At 46.8% G+C, this 16,709-nt stretch overlaps 3 protein-coding genes across 3 annotated transcripts in view; 2 read left to right on the top strand and 1 right to left on the bottom strand.

Annotated features, from left to right (window-relative positions):
- Nucleotides 1–15,821, top strand: part of LOC120674547 (peptidyl-prolyl cis-trans isomerase CYP26-2, chloroplastic-like) — a 22,253-nt gene extending 6,432 nt beyond the window's left edge. The window contains exons 2-9 of the mRNA XM_039955711.1: nucleotides 588–1,550; nucleotides 1,664–9,364; nucleotides 9,440–9,775; nucleotides 10,124–10,534; nucleotides 11,506–13,816; nucleotides 14,012–14,104; nucleotides 14,662–14,700; nucleotides 15,565–15,821. Coding sequence (XP_039811645.1) covers nucleotides 588–1,550; nucleotides 1,664–1,775 — 1,075 coding nt within the window. The 3' untranslated portion in view covers nucleotides 1,776–9,364; nucleotides 9,440–9,775; nucleotides 10,124–10,534; ... (2 more) ...; nucleotides 14,662–14,700; nucleotides 15,565–15,821. The remainder of the gene's footprint in view (nucleotides 1–587; nucleotides 1,551–1,663; nucleotides 9,365–9,439; nucleotides 9,776–10,123; nucleotides 10,535–11,505; nucleotides 13,817–14,011; nucleotides 14,105–14,661; nucleotides 14,701–15,564) is intronic.
- LOC120674548 lies at nucleotides 1,981–2,930 on the bottom strand. Its single transcript, XM_039955712.1, has 2 exons — nucleotides 2,826–2,930; nucleotides 1,981–2,421 (listed from the first exon to the last, which is right to left on the bottom strand). Exons 1-2 carry the CDS (start codon nucleotides 2,928–2,930, stop codon nucleotides 1,981–1,983), a joined length of 546 nt encoding a protein of 181 aa, XP_039811646.1.
- On the top strand, nucleotides 3,243–10,137 carry LOC120674549 (WPP domain-containing protein 1-like). The gene is made up of 3 exons (XM_039955713.1): nucleotides 3,243–3,561; nucleotides 9,695–9,775; nucleotides 10,124–10,137. The coding sequence occupies exons 1-3, from the start codon at nucleotides 3,243–3,245 to the stop codon at nucleotides 10,135–10,137; spliced, it is 414 nt and encodes a 137-aa protein (XP_039811647.1).
- Nucleotides 15,822–16,709: the final 888 nt, after the last annotated feature.

A 16,709-nucleotide genomic window follows, 5' to 3' on the forward strand; every position in this document is an offset into this window, starting at 1 on the left:
GTAAGCCCCTCCGGGTGGAACATAGAAAGAACTTAGGGCGTGATTGGTTTGCGATGTGTGCAGCCTGGCTCGCGCAACAGATCCTAGCTCCCGCTAGCTTGGCTCGCTAGGTGCGGCAGCCTTTTGTTTGGCTCACGTTTGCAATCAGCCAGGCCGGCCAGAGATTTTGTTTGGTTCACTGTGTAGCACCGGTCTGGCTCCTTTTTCATCTCAGTGCACGTTTTCCCATATATCTAGCTTGCACCGCGCGAGTCTGGCCGCCCAGAAACGCCCGATTTGGTTGCATGGTGTGAGCCAGGCCCAGAGAACCTTTTTGCATCGCGCGGAGCCGCGGACCAGGCTCAAATGCTAGTTCAGCTAACCAATCATGCTCCCGCTGCATCCGGCGAGCCAGGTTCGGCGGCCTACAGCTAACCAATCAGCCCCTTAGGTGACTGGTATCTTCTCTTTTGTTTCTTTTTTTTGTTTGTCAATTTCCAAACAAATACTATTTGCTGAATTGTTGTTACAAAAGGATCCTAAAAATGGTAGAATCTTGCCATTGTCAGGTTGGTATATTTAGGTTGTATCACTGCGAACCGGTGAAGGTGGCAGTGGCAGGCATCTGCCAAAGTGCCACTAACCGGGAGGTGGCAGAGAATCCCAATCCCCCGCCCGGCAAAGGAACCTGATTGGCCACCTTATCCACGCACCGGCCTCGTCACCACACTTCGCAAATGCGCGGCATGCCGTGCCAGCCTGAGCAAAGCAACAATGTCGCAGCGAATCCTCAACACTGCCAAGCCGACGCCAGCACCGACCCAGCGCCACCACCCTTCGCCGCCGCCTAAGCTCGGCCGCCGCGCGGCCTCCGCGGCGATCGCCATCGCGGCCGCGCCGGCGCTCCGGAGCGTCTCGCCGGCGTCGTCCAGGGCGCAGGAATTCGAACCCGAAGCCGTTGGCGTCGCCGGTGCCGCGACCGCCACCGCCACCGTGGCGGCGCCGTGCCTCGAGGAGCTGCCTGTCACCGCGACGGCCTTCCTGGACGTGTCCATCGGCGGGGAGCCCGCGGGGCGCATCACGGTGGGCCTGTTCGGCGACGCTGCCCCGGCGGCCGCGTCCCGGTTCCTGTCCCTCGCCACGGGGGTCGGGTACCGGCGCAAGGAGTTCGTCAAGATCGTGCCGGGCTACGTGCAGCACGGCGGCGTGGTCTCGTACCCGGCCGTCCCCGCCGTGACGGACCGGCTGGCGGCCGAGGCGGACGCCCTGCGCGCGCGGTGTCCGGGCGGCGCCGTGCACGGCGCGGCGGGCGCGGTGTCGATCGTGGTGCGGGACCCGAGCCTGCCGCCGCCGAAGCCGAAGCTGGTGGCCAGGGGCGGGAAGCTGGAGGTGGAGGAGGAGCAGGTGGGCGTGGCGCCCAACGGCACCGAGTTCGTGATCACCACCGGCGCGGCGCCCGAGCTGGACGCGTCCGCGGTGCTGGTGGGCAGGGTGCTGGACGGCATGGACGTCGTGGCCAAGATCGCAGCCGTGCCCACCGTCAGGGACAACGCCGCCTCGCCCTACTTCAGGTGATCCGGCCGTCCATCAGCTCTGCCCCGCATTCCTGTCGGAAATCGATCCTACTCTAGCTAGAGTTAGCTGTCTCGCTAGCTAACCACATCTGGCTGTTCGTGTGTTGCAGAGTGGCCAAGCTGATCGGTGACAAGAGAGCAGTGGTTGCAGAGAGAGGATTCAACCGTCCATACACCAAGGTCGTCGTCTCCAACTGCGGCGTGCTAAGTAAAACCAAGTAGTATGAGCAAGCAATAATCTTTTTCTTCTTTAGCGCGAGAGCTCCTTCTCTTCGCTTCCCCTGTTCTTCACATCACAAGAGTTGAACGGAGATTGACCGGAGTGGACGCGAACAATCCATTGCAGCGTCACCGTGACTTATTGTAGCATGCCAACCGCGCACTTTTCTGTTCTACTATCGCCGTTAGATCGGCGCACGCAACACTCCTAGCGCGACAGGCGAACGATCTCCGACGCGACGCCCAGCTTCTCCTCCGTCTCCCTGCTCACCTTCTCCAGCGGCGACGCGATCCTCCGCGCGTGGAAGAGGCCCGCGCACTTCCGCGGGAACCTGCGCAGGGCGCTCACGGCGCCGGCCGCGCGGGCGTCGTGCACCCGCATGGTGGACACCCTGCCCAGCGCCTCCGCCCCGGCGCGGAGGCAGTCCGCGTACAGCGCCACGCACCGCGCCGCCACCGCTACCGCCCCACCTCCTCCCGCCGCTCCGTGGCTCAGGTCCATCGCGCGCATCCTGGCGCGGAGCGCCGACCTCCTGGCGGCCGTCACCGCGACGACGGCGAGCTCCCGGACCGTCGTGGCGCCGTCGCTCCGGTTGCTGGACCGGAGCAGCTCGAGGCAGAGGCTCGGGTTCGACGTCACGCGGCAGGTCTGGGACACCAGGGCCGACGCGCCGGCGGCGGATGATCCCGGGAGGGAGGAGGCGGCGACGGTGGCGCAGAGCTGGGCGGCGAGGAGGGCTTTGGGGTTTGCTCCTGCTGCGATGCTCATTGCCGTTGCCATTGCCGTGGTCCGTGGATGAGCCGGGCCTTGCGTTTGTGCAAATAGTAATGTCCCTTCGTCATGAATAATAAGTAAACCTATATCGCTGAACCAAAGCGTGCCCTCCGGAGGCCCGTGCTACTGTTTTCGCATGGGGCCCACTGCGTGTGTCATCAGCCGCCGGAGCCTCTCCTGCTCTCGCCATTCATGTTGCGGCACGTAGCTGTGCACGCGGCAGCCTCCGGCCAGTCGCGTCGGTCGTACGCCGCTCGCGGCAGAAGGGAGGTCAACACCTGCGCGTCGTGCTTGTCCGCGGACCAAATCATCTCCGCCTGATTCGTCGTGTCCTGCCTCACCTCGCTACCGTCGCCTCCTCCACCTCGCAGTCCCAGCGCCATCACCGGCCTCCTCCGAGCCAGCCCTTCAGCTCGATCCCAGGGCCCTCCTCCCCCGTTGGCCGTGAAGAAGGCTCGATGCTGTGGCCGCGGAGGAGGCGACGGATTCGTCGCTGGCGGCGCAGGAAGGGCGGGCACCGGTGCTCGCTCAGCGCCTACCCTTTCGGCGGCTTCGTTGCAGCCCATCGCTGCCCCTGCAGGCAGCGGCATCCGGGCTCACAGAGGCGTCGCGCCTCCGGTCCGCGCTTCCCGCATCGTCTCCACGATTCCCGTTTGGGCGGCCCGCCTCGAAGAAGCTGCCCATCTTCCTGCAGCATGGAGCGACACTTTCCAAGCCAATGCCGCTCGAGCAGCAAGCCATGGTGGGCTCTTCGGAAGGACACTCACAGCAAGCCGGAGGACACCCCCAACACCGCAGCCGAGGGCACCCAGCCCGCGCCCACCGAGGGATCCGCCGACACTGCCCCGCCTGCCTCCGACGCGAAGGCCACGGAGGCGCTGCTCCCGTCGCTCACCATCTGGCCGCCGTCGCAGCGCACGCGCGACACCGTCGTGTGCTACCTCATGCAGACGCTCGCGGCGCCCAGCGTCCTCTCCCAGCTCTACGGGCTACGGCGCCGCCCCGGAGCCCGAGGCCGAGCACGCAGCCGCCGCCGTCCAGACCGAGGCCTTCGCCGCCACCTCCGAGTCCGTCGCCGGCGCGTCCCCGGCCTCCGTCGAGGGGGTGATAGAGGTCCTCCAGGTGTAGTACTCCAAGGAGGTCAGCCGCCGCCTCCTCGAGCTCGCCAAGTCCCAGTCCGCCGCCTTGCCCCCGCTCATCTACGGCCATGCCCGACAGTGCCGCCACACTACCTGTGCTGCTGCCCGAGTTCATCGAGCCCGCAGGTGGATCCCCAACATGCACGCGCACCAGGAAACACGACCAAGAAGCCTCGCCATGTCGCCACTGTCACCGTCCTTGCTGCTGCCGCCGCCGTCAGCGGAGGCGAGCCATTCGGTGTGTTCCTGGGGCAAATCACGAACATGAAACAAGAATGTTGCTGCAAGTATGTGTGCGCTTCGCCACCTCTGCACTTTCTTCTTCTTTTCAATACCACGAACATCCATTTGGAGTTCTTCCGTTCATCTCAACAATTACACCTTTGATTCTGAACTTCACCTTTGATTCTAAACTTCCTAGTTCCCATGATTGCTTGCCTCGTATTGTCAAATTGACCGTTCCCTATACCTTGACATATGGAAGGCCTGATGTAATATTTCATCTTTGGTTTCACTGAATAGTCACCTGCGTCTGAATCTATTCTCTTGGTAAGATTGTTTGACGATTTGGCATTGTAGGTTGTAAGAAGTAGAGTAGCCTTGGCCCTGAGTGACATTTTTTATTTCGAAATATTGTTTCTCACTATTCAATAAACAAAGATCCAGTGCAAAAAATTGCCATGATATAAAAAATAGCTGGGGACTTGCACAACCTTTAGGATTACTGAATATCAATAATTAGTTTAGTCCTTCAGTTTTGTTCAGTGATAGAGCAAGTCATTTTGCTAACAGCTGCTGTTCAAATAGTCTTCTTGGTTGTCTTCAAATTTTTCAGTTTTTTGTGTTTTGTTTCTAGATTTACTCATAGGTTGGCAAACTGAGGTGAGTTTTTTTTCTAGATTTGCTCATAGCTTGGCAAACTGAGGTAGAGGTACATGATCTATATTCTTTTCACTCATGCTTTGGATTTCTTTGACAAGCAATGACACTAAATCTGAATGCCTATTTAGAATTTCAGACTGCCTATGCATTCTGTGATACCTTCAGTGTCTCCTATCATGTCCAGCAAGCAGGATTTTGTAAAGGTACAAGATCAGTTGCAATTTTACAACCTAACAATCTCAAGCTGTATTTTGTTTTTTTGTTTCGACTATGCCTTCTGTCCGTGAACCTAGTTAGGCGGGGCTCAACACAAAATGACATTTGCTGCCACGGTGGAGGCGAGCGAAGGATCCAGTACCAAAATTTAAAATTTCTCTCTTTTAACATACTGCCTTCTTTCGTAAGACTTTTTTTTGGGCCGAATTAGATTCTAGGTTGTAAAAAGTAGAGAAGTCTTTAGTCCTGAGTGACATCTTTTTTGATAGAAGAATCTGTTATTGTTTTTGTATAAATTATCGAATAGTATTCGAAAACTTGAAAGTGCAATATATGTTTTGATCGACCTAAAATATTCTTGATAGGTGGAGTTATGCAATTGTAGGAACTTGGAGTAGGACACCCTGCCTCTTCAAATTCTTGTGGCCACATCAAGGATTCAAGGACAATAGACATAAGGTCAGGTATCCATTTCCAGCTGCTTTTTAGTTGCCAAATTTATGTGTTCAGATAATTTATAGTTTATCTCTTCCACTAATGTGCACCTCTCTGTCAAAACTAATATGTTGATAGCATATATATTTTCTTTTGTTTAAAATGTATGTGCTTGTGTAGAGGACAAATGTCATCAGTAGGGGTATTACATATCTCATGGCTATGGTAATAGGTTTTGTATGTTGAATATTTTTTGATGTGCTTCTGTGCTCATGGGACTGGTTATGAGTTGAGCTATTTGCAAGCCGAGGTAGGCTCTGAAACAGGGGTGTTAGGATCAGCAGCATGCTACATTTGTCAACTATCCTTTGCTTCGGACATTCAGGTAGATAAGGTCATTGCAATCAATTGATATTCTTTGTTAAGATAAACAAGTATCTCTGCTGCACTTGCATGATGTTAATCCTCCATCCTTAACCCCATAATTAGCTTACTTAACTACAAGTTGTACTTGCAGATATATAACTACATGATAAGTGCAACTAAATGCACACTGGCATGCGCGAATGCTCTACAGGCGCAGCGTTAGCGCACCTACCATCCTAGTCTTATATATAGCGAGGATAGAATTTATTGTAGCATTGACGATGGCGAGGAGGTAACAGATGAAGTGAAAATAAAAGGTGGCTTCCATTTACTGCAACGCTTAACGCACATCACAATTAGGACTCATCTCTGCACCATCAAACATCCTACCAGTACCAGGTTGGTGCAAACTTCCAAAAACTAAAAGCCAGTAAAACCAACTAGTATTCTCCTCAGACAATGAACTTGCGCTAAAATTATACGAAACATTGGTTTAAGGTGGCCGAGAGATGTTAAATTTTGGGGAAAGTTTGTATCACAAAAAGATGACCAGTTAAAAGTTACTGCCACTCTGTTAGAATTTGTTCACCTGGGCCTACTGGGCCTTTTAGCCTTACCGAAGCAAGAGCAGCACATCTATATATTCTATATAGATGCAACCCACTAAGTGTCATAATTGTATTTCTCTCAATCCTCGTGCTGCCACGTCATCAATCCACTAAGTGCCATGTTGCTATGTCATCAACCCACTAAGTGTTATAGTTTCTATTTCTCTCAGTCATGTTTTTCAATATGTTGCGGTTCATCAAAAGTATAAATAAAGAAGAAGCCCAACAGCCAATTTTTTTATTTATCAATTAAATATTACTCTATGCAACATACATATGTTAAATCCCCTCCCTTTATTTTCTTTTATCATTGTATCATAAACATTATTTTCATTTATCAATTAAATATTAGTCTATCTAATATTAATAAATAAATCCACATTTGTTTCAAAAAGAAAAACAATTAGTCTCCTATGGTATTTCTGTCTTCTAAAATTGATGCATCCCACTAGGAAACGTTAACAAAAAGAAAAACAATTAGTCTCATATGGTATTTCTGTCTTCTAAGATTGATGCATCCCACTAGAAAAATGTTAATTTATATTTCTCTCAATCCTCATTGAGCCACCAATAATGGAAGAAGCACTCCTTCATCCACCTTACTATGTCTCTTCATTTCTCTCATGTTTGTAACTTGATCATCCAAGCTGTCATTTCCTTAAATCTCTCTATCTAACAATACACTACCACCACCACCCCTTCCACTTCTCATGATCTGTAGAACCCAACGCTCTATATATTTTGCTTAGTCGAAGCCATCGTAGCGTTACACACACTCTCGACTTCATTATTACATTCGGTTCTGGTAGCTCCTTGCCTTCTCCAGCTGTTTTGCTACTCTTAAATTTTGTCTTGCATCACTGTGGCATGCAGGAAGAGCACCGTGAAGGATTGTTCCAGGTCTCTTCTCTTCAATGTTACACATTCATTCATTATGTTCTGATATTGACACTATGTTTGGTTCCTCCTTAATATTTTACTGTTTGATACAACTATATTTGTACAACTATATTTCCAATTATCAACATTTCACACACAACTGCATTCCTCACATTTCATTTTAAAAAAATATTTGCATAAATTTCGCTTAGCCAAAGAGTCGATACAAAGTCGAATCACTTCGCAAAATGATGCAGACTTTTTCCATTTTCTCCTAAAATAAAATTAAAGCGATCTTACCATACCAATTACGATTCCTCTTTTTATCAGTTTCATCAACTTGAATTTTTTATATGTACTTCAATTTTAGTATTTAAGCATATCTTATATACAAACTATGCCATATATCTCCAATGCTAAAATTGACTACAACTTCATATCTCCACCTTTTCAATAGACTCAACTTCAACATTTTTGTCCACAAATCCCGCAGCAACGCACCGGGTATTCAACTAGTATCTTATATAAGTGCAACCCACTAAGAGTCATTAATAGCTATTTCTCTCACATGTGGTGAAGCCACATCATCATTTTATTTCCACCATTGGATCTGAATGAAACCCCATATCCTGGCCTTCCACAACTCACTAGGAGTTCTTACCTTTTTAATTGGTTTTATTATTGTCATATATAAGTGCAACCCACTAAGAATCTTTAATAGCTATTTCTCTCACATGTGGTGAAGCCACATCATCATTTTATTTCCATCATTGGATCTGAATGAAACCTCATATCCTGGCCTTCCACAACCCACTAAGAGTTCTTACCTTTTTTACTTGATTTTATTATTGTCATATGACGGAATTAGCAATAAAACGTCAAAAAAATAATGTATGTGCTAAGATCCCTCGTTCATTTTTATCACATCCATTTCTAACATCCTATTATACTACAGTAATGTGGATCACGATGGTGGAGAATCCATAACCAATTCAAATATCTACATTTGTCCAATGAAACTATTAAACAAAATATATTCTTTCCAATTATCAATATTTTACACAACTGTGTTGCCCACACTTAATTTTTTTAATTTTTTTTTTGTAAAAACTTGACTTATCCAAAGAGAGTCGATGCAAAGTCCAATCTCTTGCTTCACAAAATAATGCAGACATTTCCATTTCAACATTAAAGAGTCCTTATCGTAACTATTATGGTTCCTCTTTTATCAGTTTCAGCAACTATAACTTTTTATATATACATCAACATCAGTATTTAAGCATTTTTTATATACAACCATGTCATATATCTCCAATGCTAAAATTACCTGTAATTTCATAACTCTATCTTTTCAGCACATTAAACTTTAATATTTTTGCTCTAAAATCCCGCAGCAACGCGCGGGGTATTCAACTAGTTTCTATATATGATTCCCCCGCCGCTCCGCGCAACCTCAGGTGGTCCACGACAGTAAAATTTTTTTTGACCGTTTGATCTGTATCCTGCGGTGCCCATCTTTCACCCAGCTGCTGTAAAAAAAATCTTGGTTCGCGAAGCATCCAGCGGCCTCGACGCTCCACTGACCTCTCCGATGGCGCTCGACCTCCTGTGGATGGCGAAGCAAAGGCGGCGGCCACTGTAGCGCTGCCGCCGCTGGCGGACGGCGGCTTCACAGCCGTTATGGACGGGCGGCCGCGACGCTCATCGGCTCCGACCATAATCGGCGCCTGCGCAAGGCATTATCCCACATCCAGAGCCTTGGCGGCCTGCCCATCCACAGCACCAAAGGCCGGACGCGAACGCCACTGAGGAGGAGGTCCGGTAAGGTGGCCCGGCGCTCCTTCCTCATTCCCTCCCAGCTTCGTCCCCCTCTCCTCCTACGTTCTCAAAGGCTGCGAGCCCCGCAGGCCGGCCGCCCAGGATCGCCCCGTCCCATGGTCCCGCACATGGCTTGGGGTCGGCGCTCACGGATCCACCTGCGGAGCATGAGCTTGGCGCGGCTCCGGCAGCCCCGCTGCCCAGTGATGGCCACTACCCATGCCTCTCTGCCTGGCCTCGCTCCAGCCCCGGCCAGCGCGACCACCTCCGCGCGCGACCTACCCTCCTCGCCCACCACCTGCTCGACGAGTTGCCTGCCCTCCCCCAAACCACTTGCGTGTGCACTCGCAGAACAAGACAAGGCGGGCATGAACCGCAAGGTGCTGCTTCTCTCGATCAGCTTTGATGGAGGTTGCCAGAGTTTGTGCCTACCAAGGTGTTGGATGTTAGTGCCAAGCCAAGCTCATCACTTTGGTAAGCATGTCATGATTTACATTTGTTAGTACTGAGTACCAATTTACATAAGTTTAATATGCTATAAGAATGCAGGGCCTATTTGAATTGCTATTCTAAGCTATTGTCAAAGATGTTGGGCAGCTACGGCCTCAACATCGTAACATACACTATATGGCAAGCGGCCTTTCACCTTTGGTACGTATCGATGCTGCCACATATGATGTTTAATAAACTGCTCTGTTCTGTCAAATGGCAGAGACTCCATTGAATAGAATGGGACATCTACATGAACCGTTAGCCATGAATTTGCCCTGTTGATAAACTCTGATGTTCCATTACTACCAACAGCCTTGCTTCTCTACGTGCAGAGTGAGATGCTGCAGGAGTCCAAATATTTTGAAGTTCAAGTGGCAAGTGCAGAGTTCGCAGGTATTAGTAGTTGCTGAATTTTCATTGAAACTGAACCGGGAGCTTGTGTGTCCGACATAAACTGTTGCTGGTTTTCCATTGAGCTTGATTGCATAATTTTACCATTATTTCTGCTGAAGACACTTAATATTGGTTTCTCTCTGAATTGTTTTATAATGTTCCATTTCCGCATTACCGTAATAAAGGTTTATGCAATCCTGTTTAAAGCTGCTGTTCATTTCCATGATAGGCCCTCAAAGTTTTTTTCCAATGCCTCAACCCTTCAAGTAGAAGCTGTAGGAATAGGGATTATGGGTTCATACAATCACTTGACTCCCATTTATTTTTCTTTTTTTTTTCGTTTGTCAGGTATCAGAATATGATGGGTTGCTATATCTCTATCATTTGGCTGCCTTAATTTATACTACATCTGGTACATTTTTTATTGCTTATTAACACTAGGCCTTTTCTCATGAGATAAGGCCAGTGATACGAGTTTACCTAGAAAAAATTATCCACACATCGCCAAGTGACATTGCTAGTTCAGGCATATCATATTTACTACCTGTCTTGCATCAGTTACCGCACTGTTTCTTGAATCAGCTTACATCCATTTAAAATGTCAGTGTGGAAACTCTGTAAGGCTTCCAGCCATTTCGTGGAAGTATTTTCTAATTTTTTCCCCTTCCACTGCTGCTTCTAGGTGGAGAAGAAGAAGTCTCATTCACTTCTAAAGTGATTCGATCAGAGAGTCTGCAAGAACCAGCGCTATAGCTCTAGGTAAGCAAGATAAACCACCTATTCGGCTATTTCAAAGTTGTAAATACAATTAAGAACTATATCAGTTCTTGCTTATGTTCTTTACAATTACTTCTATTCTTAAAATTAAATTTAATGTATGCATTTGCCATACAAGGATAGCCACTAACAATCGTTAGTATCAAACTAGAGTATCTATATACTTACTAAATGCACACAGATAACCAGCACTTACAAAGATTAGAAAAAAAATAACAACAATGCCTCCTACTGACTATGCAGAAACAAAATTCATATTAGTCTCAACCATACTAACTGGAGTATATCTGCAAAACCTTTGGCTTGGTAGGTTCTACTTACTTCATGCATGATCTATGCTAGGACCATTAACTGTTACCATACATTTTTTTTGGCCTTGTCCTTTGATTTTTTTCCCTTTTATATCAGTTGACATCAACATAGCTTGTGATATGGACGTAGTATGGTCCAGACTTAGTGTTCTTTAGATCTATAACATATTTATAGCGAGAGCTTATATGACTTTACATTTGCATACTATTGAGAGATCCTATGATTTTAAGTTATTAAGAGCTCCTATATCATTAATCTCAAAGAAGCTAACTGCATCTACAGCTAATGAGATTCAAGGATCCATTCATGGTGGATAACCTCAGCTTTGGTTGCCCAGGTCTTGAAAGCTTAGGTTTTATCATGTTGCACAGTCGGTCTATTCAATATATAGGGCTTGTTTGGATCTCAGAGCTATTTTTTAGCCATAGAGAATCTTACTATTTAAGATTATTAAATAAAGTCTATTCACTCTAAATGCTTAATAGTTGTTAATTTCAGAATTATGATTTTGACAATGCTGTCCTTACATCGAGCTAAAAAAATATTTATAGAGCTATATGTCCTCTTAAATACTATATTGCATATTATTGGTACAACAAATTGATGATTTTCTTGGTACACGTGTGTTTTTATTTGTCCAGTAACTATCTTAGATCGCTGCCTGCTTGTATACAATATGATTCCGTCCGGTGGGAGCTCCATAGATTTTTCTTGCTATCTTGTTTCTATATGTCATTTGCGCACCGCTTGGAGCTCAACCAGGCTGGCCACGATAGCAAAATTAATTTGGACCGTCCGATGCGCATCATGCGGTCGTCGTAGCTTCTGACCTCCCTGAAACATGTCGTGCCATTCCAGTAGGCGGAAGGTTCTGGCGCCTTCTCAACAGCCCGTGAGCCTTATCAGCAGTTCAGCACACGCTGCTTTCTCCTTCATCTCCTCCGGCTCGGACCGAACCGAGCTCCCTTCGCTGGTCGATTCCGACCATCTCCGGCAGCCCCTTCTCGATTCTTCACTTGAGCACCTCCCTCACCACCTCTTCCAGCTTCCCAAGCCCCTGGTCGAGCTGCTCCCCGGCCGAATCCGCCAGAATCGATCCTGCCACTGCCGGCCGCCACTAGAGTTTCGCCCGTCGCTCCGGTCTGTCGTCGACGACCCTCCTCCAGCCTCCTCCTTGCCCACCCACGTGCAAAAATCGAATACCCGGTGAGCCTTCGATCCATCCGGGTTGTTTCCCTCTGTTTCGCACATCGCCGGCGCCGAAACGCAGTCGCGTCGCCATGGTCGACCCGTCGCCGTCGCTGTTGCCGCGCTCCTCGTGAGCCGCAAGCGTCCAGAGCCGTGCCACGCCACCGAGCGCGCCGGCCCCTCCGGGGCTCGCTGGCCACAGGCCCGCTTTGCCCCGCCGCCGGCCGCGGGCCCTCCCTGACCCATCGGCGCCGACCTCATCCACGCACCGCGATGGGGTGCCTCTCCTCTGCGGCGCAGAACCCGTCCCCTCGCCTCGTCCTCCACTCCTCCCACCGCCTCCACCTCAACTTCCCCCTCCCCCTACCCAGGCCTCTCTGCCTGGTCCCCCGCCCCGGCCAGCGCGGCGACCTCCGCCCGAAGCCCTTAGCTCGACTTCAATGACCGGCGCCTAGATGCGGCTAGGCAGTCGGCCTCACCTCACCTCCACCGCACCTCCCTTTCTGCGTTTCCATCTCGCCTCCCACGCCGCCTCTCGCGACCCGGACAGATCGTACCCTCCCGGCACGGCGGCCATGGAGAGGCTGATCTCTTTCGTCAACAAGCTGCAGCGGGCCTGCGCGGCCCTCGGCGACCACAGCCAGCAGAGCGCCCTACCAACGCTCCAAAGCTTGTTGCCGGCCATGCAGTCGTTGGAGGCCAGGTGATCGGCTCCCCTTTCTTTGCACGCATTTTGGGTTGGTTCCTGTCGGATGCAATCACAACTGCGCGGGGCGACTATCACGGGTTGCTTGTGGCCATGGATGCCCCGTCCTCCCTCTCCTCCCTTCCCTTCATCTTCCTCACCAGGCAAGGTAAGATTCACCTCTGTGTTTTAGCTTCCTTTACCCTTTGGGTGGACAGAAGATTGACCCAGTATGCAGTAGTCCGATTTCGGCGAGGAACAACTCTATGAGAACACAGGGTAGCAGCCTAGCAAGCCAGTCGGTCAATGCTTGCATCCTGCAGTGTAGCTACGGAAGTGGTCCTCACCACTGAACAACAACATTCAGGTATGCATACTATTCAAAGTTCTAATACATATTTTTGCAACTTTTTGTTACTGCATTTAGACATCAGATTTATGTATTTTAGCTACTCACCGTATATCCATACATTTGCAACAAAGAGGAAAGAAAAAGAAAATTTTTGTTCTTTAGCTTATACGGTCCTTCAATATTCCAAAGAATCTCAATTTCTCTTTCCGCTTTATTTTGTATACCAGCTGGGTTCTTCATCTTTATTGCTTAGTAGATCAGAATGACAAAGACTCTAGAATCAAGTTATTTGCACCGTTTATATCAGAAGTGTGCTATCCCTTGCAGCATAATTAAATCCAATTGCTTTGCATCGATCACAGCAAAACAAGATGCCTAGGCGATAGATAAATAATCCTTGCAGGAATATTGGTTCAGAGTCTACACAAAAACAGCAGGCATGATACTATTAGTGTGGACTTTACCAAGTTACAGGTAAGTGACTGTTTAAAATTCTAAGCTGGCTACCCTTTTACTCTTTTGACAATTACATGTCAAATAGTTTTAAATCACTGAAACCTTTAAAACAGATTTATCATAGTTTGAAATTGATGTGCAGCACATGCCTCACCAGGGTTTGCTCTTGGTAGAAGGTTCCAGTTCTATGTCCCAGCAGATTTCCTATCTACTCATCAAGCATTTATTTTTCTTCAGTTAAGTTTTGCGGAAAAAAAAAGCTTCAGGCAAGGTACAAAATTTGTTTCAGACTTAATGAAAAATATAAAACCAGATTAAGTATGCTTTTGATTTCCGTATCTGTACTACACTTTTTCATTTGGAAAAATTTTGCTTCGCCAATACCTACTGTGCATGTAGTTCTGCAGTAACAGAAATTAAAAAGCACATTTCAGGAACTCATATGCTGTCTTTATCATTTATGTAGGCTATTCAGGAGAGAAGCAGGGTTGAGGAGATTCGAGTGCTGTTCAAGTTTAGCTGCTACTTGGGCGCTATAGAATGTCAATGGATTGAACCAGTTAAGTATTTTTCTTTCTCCTTTCCATGTACAGTTAGAAAAGCTATCTACAGACCATGCAGCCCTGATGTGCACTACCTTCTGGGATGATTATTTCTTTTCCCATGAGGCTATGAACAGCTGCAGGCTCTCTTAGTTTACTACATTATAAAATATATATGCCTGCCCATGTTAAACTACCACCTGTGTCTATCGGTTTTTAGGGTATCCAAAACAATGTACTGTGTCATTTTTTTATTTTTTTTACGAGTATGTACTGTGTCATATATGGCGTGATGTGTATTACCATGGATAGACACTGATCTACAGGATACTTCATCCAGCCAAGATCCATGTAAACAAAATAAATGCCTATAGAATTGGTATTCACCGTCCATTATTTCTTACCAAATGCTAATTATCCGCATTTATTTACAAAAACGAAAACCATATCTCTTCGAAGATCCAAATATGGTTGCAGAAACTTTTGAGTAGAACTCCAATTGTGAACCGATACTAGAGATGATTATTACACTATAGATACAGATAGATTGAATGACTCATCATGTTTTTTTCAGCCTTACAGCGAACCCGGAGAATGGAAGTGCAAATGCTAGGTAACTACTCAAACACAATGGCTCTGTTCTCAAATGTATAAAATCATAATAATAAATTTATTTTGTTTCCATTCATACAGTTCCAAACTTACACAACTATATTTTCCTTCCATTATATCGACCAGCATGACTAAAACTTGGAAGTTATTCGATAATTCACCTTTTTCCCTCACTGCCCATCATTAGCTGATTCCTCCTAAAATTTAAAAAAGAATATGCGCGCAGGGCAATCACAATCAAAGAAATACGAAAAGATTTATTCGTTTAATCATAACAATCATCCTCGCCACATTTGCAGCCCCTTATATGGTGCCCATTTTCAAAATGCTTCATCAGCTATATTGAAACCTACCTCTCTCCCATACCAATACACCCTCAGCTATTCCATGGCCATAGCTCTACCAGTCAATACCATTTGGAAAGAAAATGGAACAGCTTATCTTATACAGATTATTAGGCACTCTTATCTCACCAACAACAGTATGAACCATTGTATTTTGGTTATGTGTCCCGAGGTTAGGAGGTTCCTTTAGTTTCAGAGCCCCAAAACTCTTTTCTACTGCACCTATTAATGACATATGTACTGTATTGTGCTGAAGTCGTTTACACAGCTTGGGATGCTACCAAAAATTTTCTAAATTCAAATGTTGCCAAACAACTTCTACATGAAAAAACATACCTCTTTCAGTTCAATTCAACGAATGATATCCTTCCAGCCTTCATTGCCAAAAAAAAGGAAAATCATGTCACTTCCTAGAGCACTAATAAATATAACCTTATTACAGGTAATATCACACTCTGTTACCTATTTCAGAAGCACAACTGAACTGATATCTTATATTTTAAAATTTAAATGGCCTGCAGGAGACCATGTGCAACAAATGCTTTATGAAAGCAACTGGAGACTCTAGGAACTTTATAATCCAATTTCTCAGTTACCAATAAAATATTTTAGTGTAGCTTCTAGGGGGAAAAACATAGTTGTTAGCTTTATTACCATTGTAAACAAATCTACCTATGTATTTAGATTCGTACTAGAAGACTAAATGATACTTCTCTGTAGATCACATGTGGCATTATAAATATATGATTTCTATATTTACTCATGTTGAGAAAAAGAAGAAAAAAAAGGAGCGCCAAAGCCTACAGGTAACAAGAGCCGCCATAGACCCAAAGGATTTTATGATCGAATGTATCAGGACCAAAAAAATGTTTAGCTGTAGAATCTCCCTACTGATATGTACTTCTGCATATAAATTTCAATGCAAATCGTAGATGTCAGCTTTAATATCATTATGTGCAAATGTACTTCTTCGTTTAGATTCCTATAGTATAAATAAATAGTATCTGTGCTGCTTAAATGTTCTATTACAAGCATATAAATTTAAGATTTACTTATATAAAAAAATTAAGCCAAGGGCGCGCCAAGGCGCGCACAAAGTACTCGTACTCCTACTTACTTCCAGTCCAGACAGAGCCCCGAGCCGAGGTTGGAACAGGCCCAGTCTACAAACGAACAACTCCAATCTATACCGCCTCTTCGGTTTCTGGACGCCTGGCGGCGACGAGGAAGGGTGTGCCGGCGGCCGCCGCGCGCCCGGCGCAGTGCTCACCTGGTCGGGAGGAACAGCACCCGTAGCGCCCAGAAGGCAGCTCCTCTGCTCTCGCCCTCAGGATCCAGGAAGCCTTGGTATAAACAAACTAGGTGATACCCGCGCGTAGCTGCGGGATTTCTCAAATTTAACATGAAATTTGAAAGTAGAAAAATTAAGATGATTGCATGGCAACATTCATAAAAAAATCAATGGAAAACATAAATAGATGGCCCTAGTGGACATTGATGTGGCCTTTGATATAATGGATTCCTATATGATGCGAATAACTTGCATGTTAAGAGAAATAGAGTTAATGACTTTAGTAAGTGTCATCTATATAGGCTATATAGTTGATATGAATTTTACTTGTATGTTATTTTTTATCAAAATCTGGTAGAAATCGATAAACTAACG

Source organism: Panicum virgatum, chromosome 5N, assembly GCF_016808335.1.
Source record: "Panicum virgatum strain AP13 chromosome 5N, P.virgatum_v5, whole genome shotgun sequence".
Lineage (NCBI taxonomy): Eukaryota > Viridiplantae > Streptophyta > Magnoliopsida > Poales > Poaceae > Panicum > Panicum virgatum.